At 37.2% G+C, this 15,759-nt stretch overlaps 3 protein-coding genes across 5 annotated transcripts; 2 read left to right on the plus strand and 1 right to left on the minus strand.

Annotated features, from left to right (window-relative positions):
• Positions 1–46: 46 nt before the first annotated feature.
• dnase1 (deoxyribonuclease I) lies at positions 47–2,639 on the minus strand. Its single transcript, XM_056753626.1, has 9 exons — positions 2,529–2,639; positions 2,232–2,370; positions 2,060–2,148; positions 1,612–1,698; positions 1,404–1,516; positions 863–975; positions 617–771; positions 400–493; positions 47–307 (listed from the first exon to the last, which is right to left on the minus strand). Exons 2-9 carry the CDS (start codon positions 2,367–2,369, stop codon positions 260–262), a joined length of 837 nt encoding a protein of 278 aa, XP_056609604.1. The 5' UTR covers position 2,370; positions 2,529–2,639; the 3' UTR covers positions 47–259.
• A 669-nt stretch (positions 2,640–3,308) lies between these two features.
• On the plus strand, positions 3,309–7,341 carry nat15 (N-acetyltransferase 15 (GCN5-related, putative)). 2 transcript variants are annotated; one of them, XM_056753627.1, is made up of 7 exons: positions 3,309–3,543; positions 4,274–4,389; positions 4,467–4,596; positions 5,456–5,552; positions 5,692–5,926; positions 6,329–6,501; positions 6,624–7,341. In XM_056753627.1, exons 2-6 carry the CDS (start codon positions 4,280–4,282, stop codon positions 6,483–6,485), a joined length of 729 nt encoding a protein of 242 aa, XP_056609605.1. In that variant the 5' UTR covers positions 3,309–3,543; positions 4,274–4,279; the 3' UTR covers positions 6,486–6,501; positions 6,624–7,341. The 2 variants fall into 2 exon arrangements, with proteins under 2 accessions (XP_056609605.1, XP_056609606.1); XM_056753628.1 differs by having other exon boundaries at positions 3,309–3,539.
• Positions 7,342–8,134: 793 nt separating this feature from the next.
• On the plus strand, positions 8,135–15,741 carry carhsp1 (calcium regulated heat stable protein 1). 2 transcript variants are annotated; one of them, XM_056754010.1, is made up of 4 exons: positions 8,135–8,294; positions 13,907–14,141; positions 14,223–14,345; positions 15,099–15,741. In XM_056754010.1, the coding sequence occupies exons 2-4, from the start codon at positions 13,951–13,953 to the stop codon at positions 15,259–15,261; spliced, it is 477 nt and encodes a 158-aa protein (XP_056609988.1). In that variant the 5' UTR covers positions 8,135–8,294; positions 13,907–13,950; the 3' UTR covers positions 15,262–15,741. The 2 variants fall into 2 exon arrangements, with proteins under 2 accessions (XP_056609988.1, XP_056609989.1); XM_056754011.1 differs by lacking the exon at positions 8,135–8,294 and adding an exon at positions 11,405–11,612.
• Positions 15,742–15,759: the final 18 nt, after the last annotated feature.

Raw genomic sequence — 15,759 nt, forward strand, 5'->3', positions numbered from 1 at the left:
ACGCCTTATCTAAACGTTTAAATTTGATCTCAAATTTAATAAATGGTCATGAAACCTGCATGCATAATAACTGTAATAGTTTAAGATTACTTATAGCAATATACTGCTTGAAAATATAGCTACCCAGTTGTTAAAGCTACATCATGATAGGTCAGTGCAAGTAATTTTGTTTTTATTCTCAGCGAGGTCAAATTTGATCTTCACATCAAGCATAGTGTGCTAATCTATATCTGCTGCATGGGGACATTCTTGATCCTGATCAGTTAAGCTTGACCTCAACTGGGAAGTGATCACTCACCGCAAGGGCCTAAGAGAGAGATATGATGATTAAGACAAATAAACACACCCCGTTTTTAATATTCAGAGTAATGATTCCCTTGAACCATAACCAGTTCTTACCCAACTCTGGCTTAATCCCTGCGCTTGCATGAAATCAAATATCTGTGCAGATCCAGGAGACACCCCACTCATCATGTCAGAGGTGACCACAATCCTATTATCAAGAATCATTACAAACAAAAGTCAATACAAAATCTACACAGAATGGTTATTCTGTTAAATAACACATTTATTAGGCGCTCAAATGCCAGTATTGATCTAGTGAGGTGTCCCTCACCTATCATAAGGGCAGTTTGTGTGTGCGATGGTTGTGTCTGCGCTGTCGGGGATAAGCCAGTTGTAAACTTGCTCTGTGCGGAGTCGTATTTTGGACCAGTCGGCATTTGAAACATAGCTACAGCCAGCATTTAAGTCTCCCAAAAGCATGATGTTCTGAAATAAAAGTGGACACAGATGCCCTAAATTATACAACAGTAGAGATTCCTTGGATTGTTAGAGATTTAATAGATTCATTATTGTGTACGTTTGTGTTCCAAAGTCGTTTGGTTTCTAGGACCACGTCATGAAGAGCATCAATTTCCTGCACAGCGACTTCTGGGGATGTGTGCTGCGGAATAAGAGCGAAATTCTGGAGAGCTATATAAAAAAATGACGACTGTTAGTGTTAATTAATTTACCTTTAAATATATGAATATTTGTATCTAAAATATTCTGTCAATTGTTCTTTACATTAGATTTACCCCTTGGCCTTATTCAGAGGGATAAAACTGCATATTTACTGCCCAGTCTAAAAAAAATATGTGTTCTATGAATGACATTTTAAAAATACAGTTTTTTCCTCATTCCTGGTGATTACGGATAGTAATGTTTCCAAAAACAATCAGACGTTTTTAATAAGTAACGTATGTTGTACAATAGTGTTACTGAAATCACATTAGCATTCATTAACAGCTCCGACTCAAAGGGCCATGTGACAGAATTGATATTGCTTATCGCTTTGGATTAATGTTTTTTCAGAATTAACTTTGTTTAAATTACAACTCTCACAATGTTTTGACCCTCACCTGTAGTAGAGGAGAACATAACAACAAATGGTTCTCTGTTAAATGTATCAGTTCCACAGGACTCACATCCATCCTCATATTGGAAGCTTTTTATCACAGACACAGATGGATGCCTGATGAGAATGAAGTGTAAGAATTATTTTTATATTATTAATCATTATAATATTATTTTATACTGTGTCAAGGTATAATGTGAGTAACATATTACCTGTAAATAAAAAGATATCTCTCTTTGTAAGTGTTTCTACCCAGAGGCTCACTGACAACATGCCGATACTCATATGGAGAGGAACCCCTGAAGATAAAACAAGAACGTTTTTTCTATTCTTTTTTTCAATTAATCTTTATAAAAAATGCATAAATTACCAAATTAATAATGAGCAATATAGTTTTCCAGTATTTGTTGTAAACTCTGTGTTAATGTTAGTGGTAAATGATTTGTTCATATTAGTTCATGTGCATTAACTATATGCTAACAGATATAACTTTTGATTTAAAAAATGTTTGAGTAAAAGCTGAAATTCTCATGAATTAAGATTAATGCTTCAGGTTAACTTTGAAGAATTACAACCTTAATGTAAAGTGTTAAAAATTGTTTATATATTTTAATTTCAAATAAACACATTTGGATAATTAAACTTTCTTGTTCAACTTACCCGTTCACATGTTGCATCAGCTTATTAACTGCAGTAAGATCGTTGTCCCTTACCTCTTGAATAAGTATAATGTCATAACGGTGCACAACCTATAGCAAACCAAATCTCAATGTTTGCACAAGTTTTTGTGTACCATAAGTAGTGCTATAAGAAGCCTATGGGTCTCACTCACTTTGGTTATGAGGTCAAGCAAAGTGGCATTTGACGCTTTTGTGTCTCCAAAGGATTTGATGTTAAATGCTCCAATCAGTAAGGAGCTTCCAGTATGAACAGATATCACGATTAAACCAATAATACCAATAACCCTCATTCTACACAGAGAAACATTAAAACATCGTCATAACATCACACACTTTTTAATGAGCGAAATCAGTATGAATATTATTTAAAAATATATTATTGTTATAACTCAAGTTAATGTCTGAAATATAATGCATCAGAAAACATATGCAATTAAAGGTAGCTGTACCTGGATTCTGAGATCTTTAGTCGCTTGCACTGTGAGAACAAGGGAAAAATCCTTTCCCACTATCACGGATACTTATATACTCTTGCTCAACAAGTGCTTATTTCAGGGCAATAAAGTGGTATCAACCTTTCTGGAAAGTTTTAAGTTACAGTACAGAAGTCAACCTTTTTCCAGCTTTCCCTCCCTGGGAAATAGACAGATGACATTGGGTGATAAGACAAAGTTTAATGTAACTTTAACCAGGTGTTTGGCAATACAGAAGTATTTATTTGTGCTCTTTTCTTTGCCTTCTGTATAATCAGCCTGTCTTGTTCTGTGTGATGTGGCACTGGAAATATGCATCCAAGTTAACAACAGGATAGTGTTGGCAAAGAGGAAACTTTGGGGACAGAGAAGACAACAATGTTGTCCAAAAGATACATGATACAAGCCATGCAACCAAACCTCGATGCGACAGGGGGCGCTAAATGTGTGTGTTATACATGTAACAGACCTTTTGGGATTTTGTTTCTGCATTCTGCATGTAGTGTATTTACTACTAATCTAAATGTAATGTTTTTCACGTTATGTTTATGCACCTTACTACAGCAGAAAAGCGTCAAATATCGATTCAAATATTAAAAATGAACAAAAACGAATATTTATTGCATTATGACGTATGACTCGTAGCATTTACATTTTGCACACACATTCTATTTATTACAAACACGTGTATACATTTACAATATACACAACACTTGATCTTTGCCTTGAAAATAACGTCAAGGACTCTTCGGCGAAATTCGGCTGATCCCGGAAGGGACCGGAAGAGGCTGCTCAGAGTTTGTCGAAGTGTTAGCGGCTATGCTAATGCATTACAGAACGCAATTTGAGTGTCTGACTGAATGTGTCATCTCCATCCCAGACACAGGTTTACACACTATCGCCATGCTACCGCAGCAGTGAACCTTCTCCACGGCAATAAAAGAAGCGATTGCATATCTTTCTGTCTATACCAGCGCCGAATACAAGGCAGGTTAGCAGTTATTTCACCCCTAAGCTAATGTTGACTGTATGTTAGCTTGGAAATAACAAGACTATGCAAGTGACAGTTTAACACGGTTATACGAATACAAAGTATTTACAGATTGTGCCTTTATAGCCATTTATCTTCAATATACTACTGAAGTTCGCTCAGAAAACCTCAGTCTATTTTGAAAGCCAGGAGTGCTAACTAGCTGCTAGCTTTTAACAGCTTACTAAGTGATAAGAGAGAGGTTGATTGACTTCTTACTTTTGACTTTGTGGTTGTATAAAATAACTTAATAGTGTTTTGCAATCTTTGCTGTTTTCTGAAGTTACTTAGATTACATTGACTTTAGTAATACATACATAGTAATATACACAGTGTGTATAATATAGGGCAGTCATTAGCTGATATGTTTTTTAAACATCTTGTTCGAGGTATTGTTAATATCAATTGATCATTTGAATATCTGGTTGAACACAGTAAAAACAAACGTGCAAATTATTACATTTGTATTGAGACATGACGCTTCTCTAGTCATGTGGCTAAATGACTTTTAAGGAAGTGATTGGAAATATACTTTACACATACAAGCCACTTAGGCGTCTACCCTCTTAGCTTTTAACATAATGGAAATAAAGCTGATCAATAGTAGAAGATAGGCTTAAATGGTCTGAAACTAAATTGCGTTTAGGTTGTTCTTCAGTGTTGCCTATATAATTCTTGATTATTCTTTCAGGTGTGAATGACCGACGTGCTGCCCATCACCGCCCTCAGTGAAATAAAGCTCCGCCTTCTCTGCCACGATGACATAGAGAGAATAAAAGTGCTCTGTGGAGAGTGGTTCCCCATTGAGTGAGTGAACTTATCCTTAAATTCTCCTGTCCCAGGTCAAGTAGACACACTTTAATTCTGTCTCTGGTTTGTGTTAGGTATCCAGACTCATGGTATCATGACATCACATCGAACAAGAAGTTCTTCTCTCTGGCTGCCACTTTTAGAGGTGGAATTGTGGGGATGATTGTGGCAGAAATAAAAAGTAGAACGAAAGTTCACAAAGAGGTATGTCTTGAGTTTATAAATCACTGGCAATTTTGTGAATTGGAAGTCAGTAGCATTGCCTGTTTGAGCCTCTTTGGATTTGTTTAGAAAAGATATTATCTGGATTACACTGCTTTCTGAAATCGGCTTGATTCTGATTGAATGATTTATTCTGCGATCAAGTACTGTTGACCTGGGTAGCCGATTTGCCTCAGAGTTTAGTGTGTCTCATGTCAAACTATTGTTTTCACAAAATAATTTAAACAGAATATTATCAAATATATATATATATAAATATATATAAGTGGTGTAATTATTGAACAGTCATTATTCAGACCATTTAACTTGCATCAACATTTTATTAGTGTTTTTAGAATAGTATAACACTTACAAAATGATAAATCATACATGTTATACTAATATTATTGTTAAAATATATATTAAATATATATAAACACAGTATCTTTTATGGTTACCTGCACATTTACAAATTGTGTGTACCTGGGTAAAATGTAAGATTTTCTTGTGTAAAGACTCATTAAAGTAAGTTTGACCATATTTCCTCTAAAGCTTTGATGCAAAGGATCATAAGTGAAATGCTCCAACATATCCCAAGCCTTTTTATAGCAGGCTTTTAATTAGGTTACAGACTGAAAACGGTGGTGCCCTTCATTAGAGAGGATTCTGCTTTTTATCTCTCATTAAACTTCTTGCAATCACCAACCATACCCAAGTGTTCAATTATTATTATTATATAATTGACATTAATACTGTTTTATTATAGTTTGTTATTCTGAATCTGTAATCATCAAAATACATTGTCCATATTAATGGTAGATGTATTTGTTTTGTCTGTTTTGCCTGCATTTTTCTACTCTAGGATGGGGACATCTTGGCCTCCAGCTTTCCTGTTGACACACAAGTTGCGTACATCCTGAGTTTAGGAGTCGTGAAGGAGTTTCGCAAACATGGAATAGGTGAGAGGTGAAGCTTGTGTGCTGTTCGGGAAATGATAAGGGCAGGATTCTGCCATGACAGATGTTTCCCCTCTTAAAACTTCAACTCCATTTTAACATTTTTGGGAGGTCACTCATGTCTTAATTGCTTTTTCTTTAGGCTCTCTGTTACTTGACAGTTTAAAGGAGCACATCTCCACCACGGCACAGGACCATTGTAAAGCCATCTATCTGCATGTGCTCACCACCAATAACACTGCCATTCACTTCTATGAGAACAGAGACTTTAAACAGCACCACTATTTACCGTATTATTACTCTATACGAGGAGTGTTGAAAGATGGCTTCACTTACGTCCTCTACATCAATGGCGGACATCCACCATGGACTATCTTATATCCTTTTCTTTATGTCACGTGTGGGTTTCACGTGTCTGTTGTAACTTTGACTGTATATTCAATGAATCTAAACAGATTTGGCCTACTACATTGAGCATTTCCCTAAATGTTTACTTTAATATCATTATTTATGCGAAATACTAAGCAAAAATAGGTTTTGTTTCTAACCTCTAATTTCAGTGCAGTGTGCATGCTGTTAGTTATTATCATGAGCACCAAATATGTGCCGCACATGCAGAGTGTGTGAAACACGCCTTAGTCTGAGATCAATAAGGCTCTTATGTAATGTTGTAAATGATAAAATATTTGCATAGCAGCCAGATAGGAGTGTAACCTTGTTTTACTGTTCTCATGGATGTAAACTACAAACAAGCCCATGTTCCTTGACTCACTCGGCACCGATTATATTCATCATATAGGTTCTGCCCTGGCCAGTCTGAGCCCATGCTCCATTCCTCAGAGAATTTATCGGCAAGCACAGAATCTCCTTCGCAGCTTTCTTCCGTGGTCGGGCATCTCTTCCAAGAGTGGCATTGAGTACAGCAGAACCATGTGAGGGTCATCAGTCCAAGGTGAATCTACCTCAACAAACACATGAAACAAACCCTGTTGTCTATAAAGAATCGCTTTCTATTCGGTAACAATAACATATATATTTTCCTTTGTGGTTCCAAATATCTTATTTTTCTGGTAGAAGAGAATGGTCACTCCAGATGCCTGGATGCACTAAATGGGCTAAGACGGATTGTGAAGACTGACTGTGGATTCTCTGGTAGTTCAGAGCTGTGTATTATATGTGTACATTTGATATATATACTTTAATTAATATATACATTGTCATTAGTAGTTTTCCCTCTTAATATAAACTCTCCACGTCATGCCTGTTTTTTTCTGCTGCTGTGTAGAAATTTGCTATAGTTTACCCAGACTTTTCATATAAATAGATTTTTTATGTGTGCCTCTTCTGTTAGAGGACTATTGGGTATTTGATGGTAGAATTATCTCCCTCAAGATGCAAACTTTTTGTTTTGGTCACTCATGCATGTGTTTTGTTTGTTCAGCAGTACCTCGGCAAACCGTATGTTTCAGCCCACAGTTCTGAGGATGCAAAGTTTGTGATTGTTTTTTAATAACTTTTGCACAGAGGCATTGAATGTAGTATTGCGACGAAGGGAAAAAGGCTACCGTTGCAGAAAGCACTCCACCTCACCAAATGTGTTTTGTCGACGTCTAACATATAAACTGTTTTTAAGAATCTTAAATTAGCGAGAGAATTTCATCCTGCCATTCCATTGTGTGTACTTTTCTTTTAAAGGTGAACTGGATGAATGTAGTGGGGCAACGTGTTTTAATGTGTTATGTTACTGTGAATCAGAAAGTTACACACAAAATAAAACTGAGAAATCTGAGAATTATCGTCTGCATTATGTGACTTTGCAATATAATTTAAAAAACGACCACTTTGATCTGGTTAATATTTCTGTTAATTACATAAAAATAACCTTTTTTCTTCTTCTACTGTGCTGTATCATTTACACTACATTTCTTTTCATGTTGAGATAGAAATATTCAATATTTCATCAATATGTGAATAGCTGTTCATGTGGGAATGAAACCACTATCACCTGCCATTAAGAGGAAGATTGTGTGTAACTTCCCTACAATTTATATTTTCTAATCTTTCATAATTTAGTGAATTGGTGCATTGTGACGTTTTATTTGTGTTGGTTGTATACACTGTATAGGTCTGATCCATATTTAAAATCCTTCTTTTCCATGTAATTCAAATACATTGATAAACTTCCTTATTTAACCCCAAAGCAGGCAGTTAAATGTCGACCTGACATGCTAAAAGTAACTGAAATGTCACCAAGAAATCTATCAGAATATAAAAGCCCCCTCTAGTGTCCATTGAGGGGATGCATGAGCGTGCAGGGGTGTTTTATTGTAGATTTATTTGATTTGCTCTAATGAATGAAACTCTTGTCCCGTTGCATCTTTACCGTTGTCAGTTACTCATCTATGAACTGCTCATCCGTTCATGCATTAAACGCATTTGGAGATGATAGGAAAGAGAGAAAAAAATAAAGATTGTGAAATCATTACCTTGTATTTTGTTTTCTGTTTGCTTTTTAAAGTGACCGGATTATTTGAAGGTTTACGGTAATTTTCACGTAGCGATGTAATTTTGGATGCCATCGGTTTAGTCACGCCTCTTTGGACCCTCGTTCACACTGTGAGGTTACTAGAGAGGGAACCAGCAAACGCCTAACAACAAGTTTGCTAGTGTGGCTGTTTTTGAACGGCTGTTGTTTTTGAACAAAAGATCTTCACATCTGTTTTTTCTCCTGCGCGTTTGCCAGCGGTAGGTGATCATTTAAGTCTTCTTTGAAGATATACAGAAAATTTGACTTTTTAACGAAAGTGAAAGATTTCAGTTTGTTCGAGGAGAAACCAAGTGATCGAAAAATCACATTCAGTTCAGTTCGCCCTAAATCGTGTTTTTATGTTTAGGTGTAAAAAGTGAAACAAAAAAAATGAATACGAATGGATTGCTCTTTAAGAGTGGTGACTTTAATCTGTTGCATCTTTTCTCGATCACAGGTTCTCCTCTCTTACTGAAAACTAACATGTTTAAGTAACGTTAACTTGTAAAGGGGGTCACATCTCAGCTCTGTGAACTTAAAAATGATCAGTAAATATTTGCCACAATTGTAGGAAATACACAGGAAATGTGTTTTGGTGATAGTATGGTAGTGATCCTGATGAATTAGAAATTTGCTGACTTGAGCTTTTGGAGGAATGTTGCTTAAATCATGACCGTGGAAGAGCAGATCACCTCTCGTGAGGATTTTTAGCTTTGCTTTCTGTAATCAACTATTTCATTATTTAATTCAAGCACACGTGAGGTTTCATGTATTCCTGAAGAAGATTCAAAGATGCTTATTATTCTTTCGAAATTGAAAATCGATGACTACACAGACGACTGCTTGTATATTTAGCTCAGTGGTAAGAGCATTGCGTTAACAACGCAAGGTTGTGGGTTCGATCTCAGGGGATTGCAAATACCTATGTATAATGTATAGGATAAAGTCGCTTTGGATAAAATCGTCTGCTAAACGTTAATGTAATGTTATGTGGAAGATCTCTTGACGTCATGAACGTGGTGCTTTTGAGGTGTAGTTGTTCATTCACGTGTAAGATCATTATTGCGTCATATAGTTCAGTGTTTATTTGAGAAATGAATGAATCTAACTGCGTTTCTATGTAGTTCAAGTCCAGCACTTATACGGGGTTAGGCAATAGGAGAAATGTTTTCTTTGAGGCCATGCTTTCAATGTAACTGATACTGTAGTTCTCCGGCTGTAATAGAGAGAGTGACACCAGCATCCCGGTGGGATCTTATGCAGACAGCTAGAGGTCATGATGGACTGCATCTGGAACAGTTTCTAGAAATAAAGAAACCGTGTCATTTGTGCAATCTAGTGTCTTCTGTAAGAGGGTTTCTGTAGACATTTTATGTGACAAACCCAGTGATTAAAATCTTGTCATTTCTATTCTTATAGTTAATGGGGTGCCAAGGTAAAGGAGAACACAATACATGTAATGGAGATTACATCCGGGTTTAGATAAACACAGCCTACTGAGTTTTTAATGTAGTAAATCACACATGCAGAAATTGTTATCTGACCATCTGTTAACACATGCCAGCCGTACCTCAATCTCTGTTTAACGCAAAGCAAACCCACGATGAAGTCACTGAGGTGAAAGATAATGAAGCAGCAAAAATTGGTGCTATGTCAGAGAGATGCATTGAGATGTAAATGCTTGTGAGTTCAAAGCTTCTGAAAGAATAGATTCAGCCTTTCAACTCTACAAGTCAGCTTGTGTTAGTCAGATACAGTTCTCACATAAAAATATATTTTGCAAGCTCATGCTAAACTAAACTATAGTGAACTATGCCGTTCCTGCGTGCTCATATTTTGCAATCCCACAACTAGGACCATGTAAACTGAATCTCTCGGGTGGAGTCCACCTACCACAGTGTTTTGTTTGTTTTCTGCACATGAGAAATTTATGAAATGGTTGACAACCATAGAAAATTAAGAGAAGTTTTAAATCAAAGTGACTTTGAGTTTGTGTTCTGCGGAAGAAAGTCATACAGGTTTGAAATGACATGGGGGCGAGTAAAAACTATCACTTTAAGATGAATAGCAAATACGACACAACTTGTTTTGACGTTGCGTTCTTTAAATGTACTGATAAGTCACTTTGATTTAAAACTTGTCTCAACTATCAGCTCATTGTTATCTTAGCACTTGTGGTTTTTGTTAATGTGATTGTGCAAAGGTGATTCTCATGTTTGATTACATGGAATCCCTTGTTCTAGCTTTAAGACGCCATTAAATAAATGATTTAGTTTTGTCAGAATTCGCCCTCATGAACCTTCTTCTGTGAAACACAAGATGCATTGTGGAGGAAAATATCTTTTGGCATATAAGATGAAAGTTGTAATTGGTTTTATGTGTTTTAAGCATTTTAAAATTATAATATATTTAAATTTTATAAATTATAATTGAAAAAGACTGTCTTAGCACTGACTGTTACTCCTGTCACACCCTTGCTTATCCTGTTTTTTATCTAAAGATGAACATTATAGCTGCATTTCTTGTCATATACCTAATTATAACCAAATATTTAAGATTGGAGAAAATCAAACTTAACATTTCGAGCGTTCATTCTAAAACCCATTCTGATTGTCATGTCTTACTATCTTTGGTGGTTACAGCTTCTGTCCCTTTTTTTTAATCTTTTTCACTGTCATCACAATGCTCCCAAAGGTGATTCAAAGAGAAAAATAGACCCCTCTCAGATGAAGATGCATGAATAAGTCATGCCATACAACTGTTTCCTATAGGTGACCAAGCTTTAACACAGTACCTGCGTTCATGCTCTCTTGCTTCACGCTTGTAAAACGCATCACCAGTGGTCTGAGTCATGGCTGTCCTTGGATCCGGCTTCTTTCAATATTGAGTGAAGAACTATTGAGAAGAATGTATGCGTTTGGACCTTGTAGATGTTTGTCAAACTTGGGCAGCAACAACTTCCGTTAGTGTTTGCTCCAGGTTGTGTGGATTTTTTTATTATCTGTTTCTATCCAATGAGCTTGTCTCCCATCTGGGAATATATGCAGTAGTACCAGTTATTGTGCAAATGCAGCTGAGGTGGTGATGATGGTGTGCCGTGCTGGTGAGAAAATGCTCATTTTAAATTCCGTTAGTATGTTGTGGTTGGGTGCAACTCCACTTCCTGTGTTCTTTAGAAACCGGACCTCCTCAGGTGCTTCGGGTTCTTAAGCGGAAACAAAAGGTCAAATTATGACTCTTTTCTTCCCTCTAGACTCTTTTCTTCAGCTGCTGTTTTCTTTAGCCCTGTACCCACAGCTGTTCCATCGCCTGGCAGCTACCAATCTAGGTTCCCTTTATCTCTCCATCTGTCATATTTATAATCACCACCACCTTCGCGTTCCTACAGCGACCTTCCTCTCCAGGCCCTCTGTGAAGCCACGCCCACCAGCACAAGCTCCAGGTGGAGGGAACGAGTGGGGGTGGTTGGAGTGAGCTAGGTCGTGCTTCCTCGTTCAAAAAGAACAGTCAGCGTTGGTGCGAGTGGGCTGTGGCTGGTGAGTAGTCCATCGAGCTCAAGCACAAAGATGACTTTGATTTCAAAGCTATTTCGCTAGATCAGTTGGAGATTAGTAAACTACATACCGTGAGTGACTGTCTGTGGTTCACATCTTCTTGTGGAGGTTGTTTATACCACCTAGGGATTATTGTTTAAGGTTGTAAATTGAGATTCCGGGTATGTGTAGCTAGAATAGGTTTGTAAAGCCCAGCATACATTTGATTTGATGTTACACTTGTGACAGATCAAGCTGTTGTAAGGATCCATTTACTTTTTATTGTCGTAATGACACAAGTTTCCTGTTAGTTGATGTACATGCAAATATAAATATTCCTGGCCCGCACGCAGTTTTTTCTGTTTTAGAGCTCGCACCCCTGAAGAGCTTGAAAACACATTTTGTCTATAAAGGCATGGCATAGTCTAGTTTAATTTTGATCTCTGTTCACAGAACGGCTTAGTCCTTCTATTGCAATTAACTTGAGCCAGACAGTTATTTGCCTACGCAGGCAGAGTTTTCAACAGCAAACTACGCTTCGAGATGGTGTTGATGGAAAATTCAAGCAAACTCCATTGTTGGCCTAAGTGTAAAGGTCCTGGAGCTCCTTCTGGGGTCATGTCTTCATCTGACTTTTGTCTAATGAAACGATTGTGACATAAAATGTGCTTTTTGTTATTTAGAATTTCTGAAGTGAGGGACGAATTAAAAGCAATATGGTTTTCTTGAAGTATCTTTTTTATGTTCCTCAATTAACATTACATCCTTTTTTAAGAAATTTTGATTTTAGAAATGAACAAATGTTAGTAACTGTGTAGTTCTTTTTTGAGAGAATAAACTGTTACTTTAAGAGAACAACTTAAGAGTTTAGGCTTATATTGTATAAGTGAGTTGACAGTGAGAACTGTAAGCTTGTTTCCAGGGCCACAGTGACTTCTAAAGAATTAACATGGACCATTAGGGGGGTTAGTGTAGGTCTATAAAGGGGTTTAATCAATTAAAGTTTTTTTGTTTACAGATGCATGTAATAGTTCATACTAAATGTGTCTGGAAACTTTTAGATGTTTTCATTTAAAAAAAAAAGCTGATTTATTTATGGAGAAAATGAAATACTATTTTGGGATGTTTGCTTTTGGATTTTGCTAATATCTAACCAGTATAAGGTATTAAAAAGTACTTGCCAACTTTGACAACACAGTGTTTAGTCATTTAAAAAGTACATCAGTTTTTTGGCCAATGAATCAAATATGAGTGTAAAATGAGTTAAGGCATCATTTTTAAACCGGTGTGAAAGCATATGTGTAGCACACAATTTTGATAATCATTGTTTTTAATATGATGATTTTTGTCAATACCAGTATATTCTGAAACCTCTAGTTGGCATTATTTTTGTGTACGTCTTACCTATAGAACTTGGCATATGTACAGGGAAACTACAGCGAGATGATATTTATCTGTACAAGGCTGTGCCGGTTTTCCTGATGTCTGTTGAACAAATATGAGCCAGAACAGAAAATGTTCACCCATGCATCAGTACCTCGGCACACAATCGCTGCTGTGCTTTCAAAGACTCTCTGGTCTCATTTCTGTTTATGGGTTATGCTGAGCCTGACAGCAGAAAGCTATAATTGCAGTGATGTAATCTATCTGAAGGTCCATTCTCCTCTCGCATAGCTCACAGAGTTGCCATGGTAGAGCCGCACTGGAGTGATCAGAAAGCCATCTTGACGGTTCTTCTGTGCTTTTAAAATGATCAAATTATTATGCCATGTGCTATTAGTCATAAGGAGCAGTTTTCTCGGTCGTCTCGTTCTTCACTGATTCGTGTGGGCTGTAATGGCCCAGATAAGAGAGATGACAGTGGGGAGGGGTGTGGTTATGCATGCATTCAGTGCCATTAGCTGCCGTCTTTACCCGGGATGCTTGACCCTTCGTGGACCATCCATGTTAACACTCACCGCTTCAGTGCTTACCATGGAGGTTGTGCGCATTAGTCCTTGGAAGGGGGTCAGCGTCTATGAGCGGGTTTAGGGCCTTTGACAATTTTGTAATATCATCCTGTATGAGGACTTTGTCAGGTAGGTGTAACAATGGCTAATCGTGGTTTGCAGTTTTGTGGTGACAAACGTAAGGTGTTGTGTTTCAGTAGTAAACTCAGTTTTGTTTTCTCAAAGTGTTCTGCTTTATACACTATTGATATTGAGTAACATGAACTCTCTTGGGGTATGTGACAGTTTCGGTGATCAGCAACGTATCAATTTCAGTCTGTTACAAACTCTTTATCTCTCCTCTCCCAGTGGTCTCCGAGTGTCGCGGTAAAGGATAACACATCAGCATCAGAATGTCGTCAGAGGCGTCATCTCCTGTGAAGGCATCTCAGTCCAGCACTCCTCCTTTGTCCCCGGTGTCTCCAATGTCCCCCAGCAATCTGCGTCTGCCCGACAGCCGCCACAGAGAGCGCTCGCCCTCCCCCATGAGGAGCTTCCTGATCCCCAGCCCCTTGCCCACCCGCCGGAATCGTACCTGCTCGGCGTGAGTACACCATCATTCGTCATGCATTATATAATCTCTATCCTGTATTTTATCCTGTGTTTCTCGTTTTTGTCACTTCAGTGCAGAACGTGCAGCTGAGGGGCCGGTTTACACTGGGGTCTGCAAGGGCTTTTCACGTTCCAAAGGACACGGCTTTATTACACCATCAGACGGAGACAAAGATGTCTTTGTGCACATATCTGAGTGAGTTATCCTGAACCTTAAAGGGATACTAAATCCAGAAAGGAAGATTCTGTCGTCATTTACTTAACTTCTATTTATTCCAAATGTGTGTACATTACTTTTTTCTGAGGAACACAGAGAAATATATTTCTAAGAATGCTTGTAACCAAAGAGATCTTGTCCCCCATTTACTCCCATATTAGGAAAAATTACTTTATCATTTGTTTTGTTCTGTTGAACACAAAAGAAGACATTTGAAGAATGTAGGACAGCAAACAGTTCTGGGGCACTTTTGACTACCATTGTATTTTTTTCCTACTATGGTAGTCTATGGTAGCAAAATCTGTCTGGTTATAAGTATTCTTCCAAATATTTTTCTCGGATTTATACAGATTTGGAACAACTCGAAGGTGAGTGAATTATGACTTTATCAATTTTTTGGTGAAGTATCCCTTTAAACATTTCATTATTCCACGAAAGCTAACACAAACTCCACAGCAACTGTTTTATGTTTTATCATAGGCAATGTTCATTTGCTCACTCTCAAGTTTTTACAAATCGGGATACAATTCTTTGTTCTGATGAACAGAGAATGATATTTGGAAGAAATGCTTGTAACCAGTTCTTATCCACCATTGACTACCATAATAGGAAAATTGCTTAATGAATTTCTTTGTTCTGTTTGAACAACAAAGAAGCTATTTTAAAGAAACAGTTCGGTAGTGAGCACTTTTGACTACCATTGTAATTTTTCCTTTTTTTATCTTCCCACAGCATCGAGGGTGAATATGTACCTGTGGAAGGAGACGAAGTGAGCTATAAGATCTGCTCTATTCCACCTAAACATGAGAAGATCCAGGCTGTGGAGGTGACCATCACTCATCTAGCACCAGGCACGAAGCACGAGACTTGGTCGGGAACTGTGGTCCAATCCTGAGGAGCAATAATTCTCTAAATCTGTACTGACATACTAAGTGCGATAGAGATGTTGAAATTGATTTTCCTTTTCTTTTGAGGTGTGGGGGAACAGTAATGAAGCCTTTAAGTTTACTAGTAGATGATATCTCTTCAATCTTACGAAAAATATCAACAATTTATTTGATATGTGTTTGGAATGTTTTTTGGGGGGGGACTTGGTGAGGGGGATTTGTTTGTAACAATGATTTTTTTTTTTATTGCGGCATAAACAGCAGTCAACTATGCTTACATTTACCATCTGTGATTTCATTCTTTGAATGATAGTTGTCTTTTGAATAATACGATTTTCGAAACACTGCACACTATTGACAAGAAGCCTTAACTCATACAAACAGCATAAATAAAAAGTCTGTGATATATTTTTTAAATCGCTGAAAAATAAAGTTCTTCGTGTACTATGTCTGCATATTGTGAAAATAAATCATTTGACCATTTCTAATGGATTTGTGTTGTCATT

Source organism: Triplophysa dalaica, chromosome 7 (genome assembly GCF_015846415.1).
Source record: "Triplophysa dalaica isolate WHDGS20190420 chromosome 7, ASM1584641v1, whole genome shotgun sequence".
Taxonomy (NCBI): Eukaryota; Metazoa; Chordata; class Actinopteri; order Cypriniformes; family Nemacheilidae; genus Triplophysa; species Triplophysa dalaica.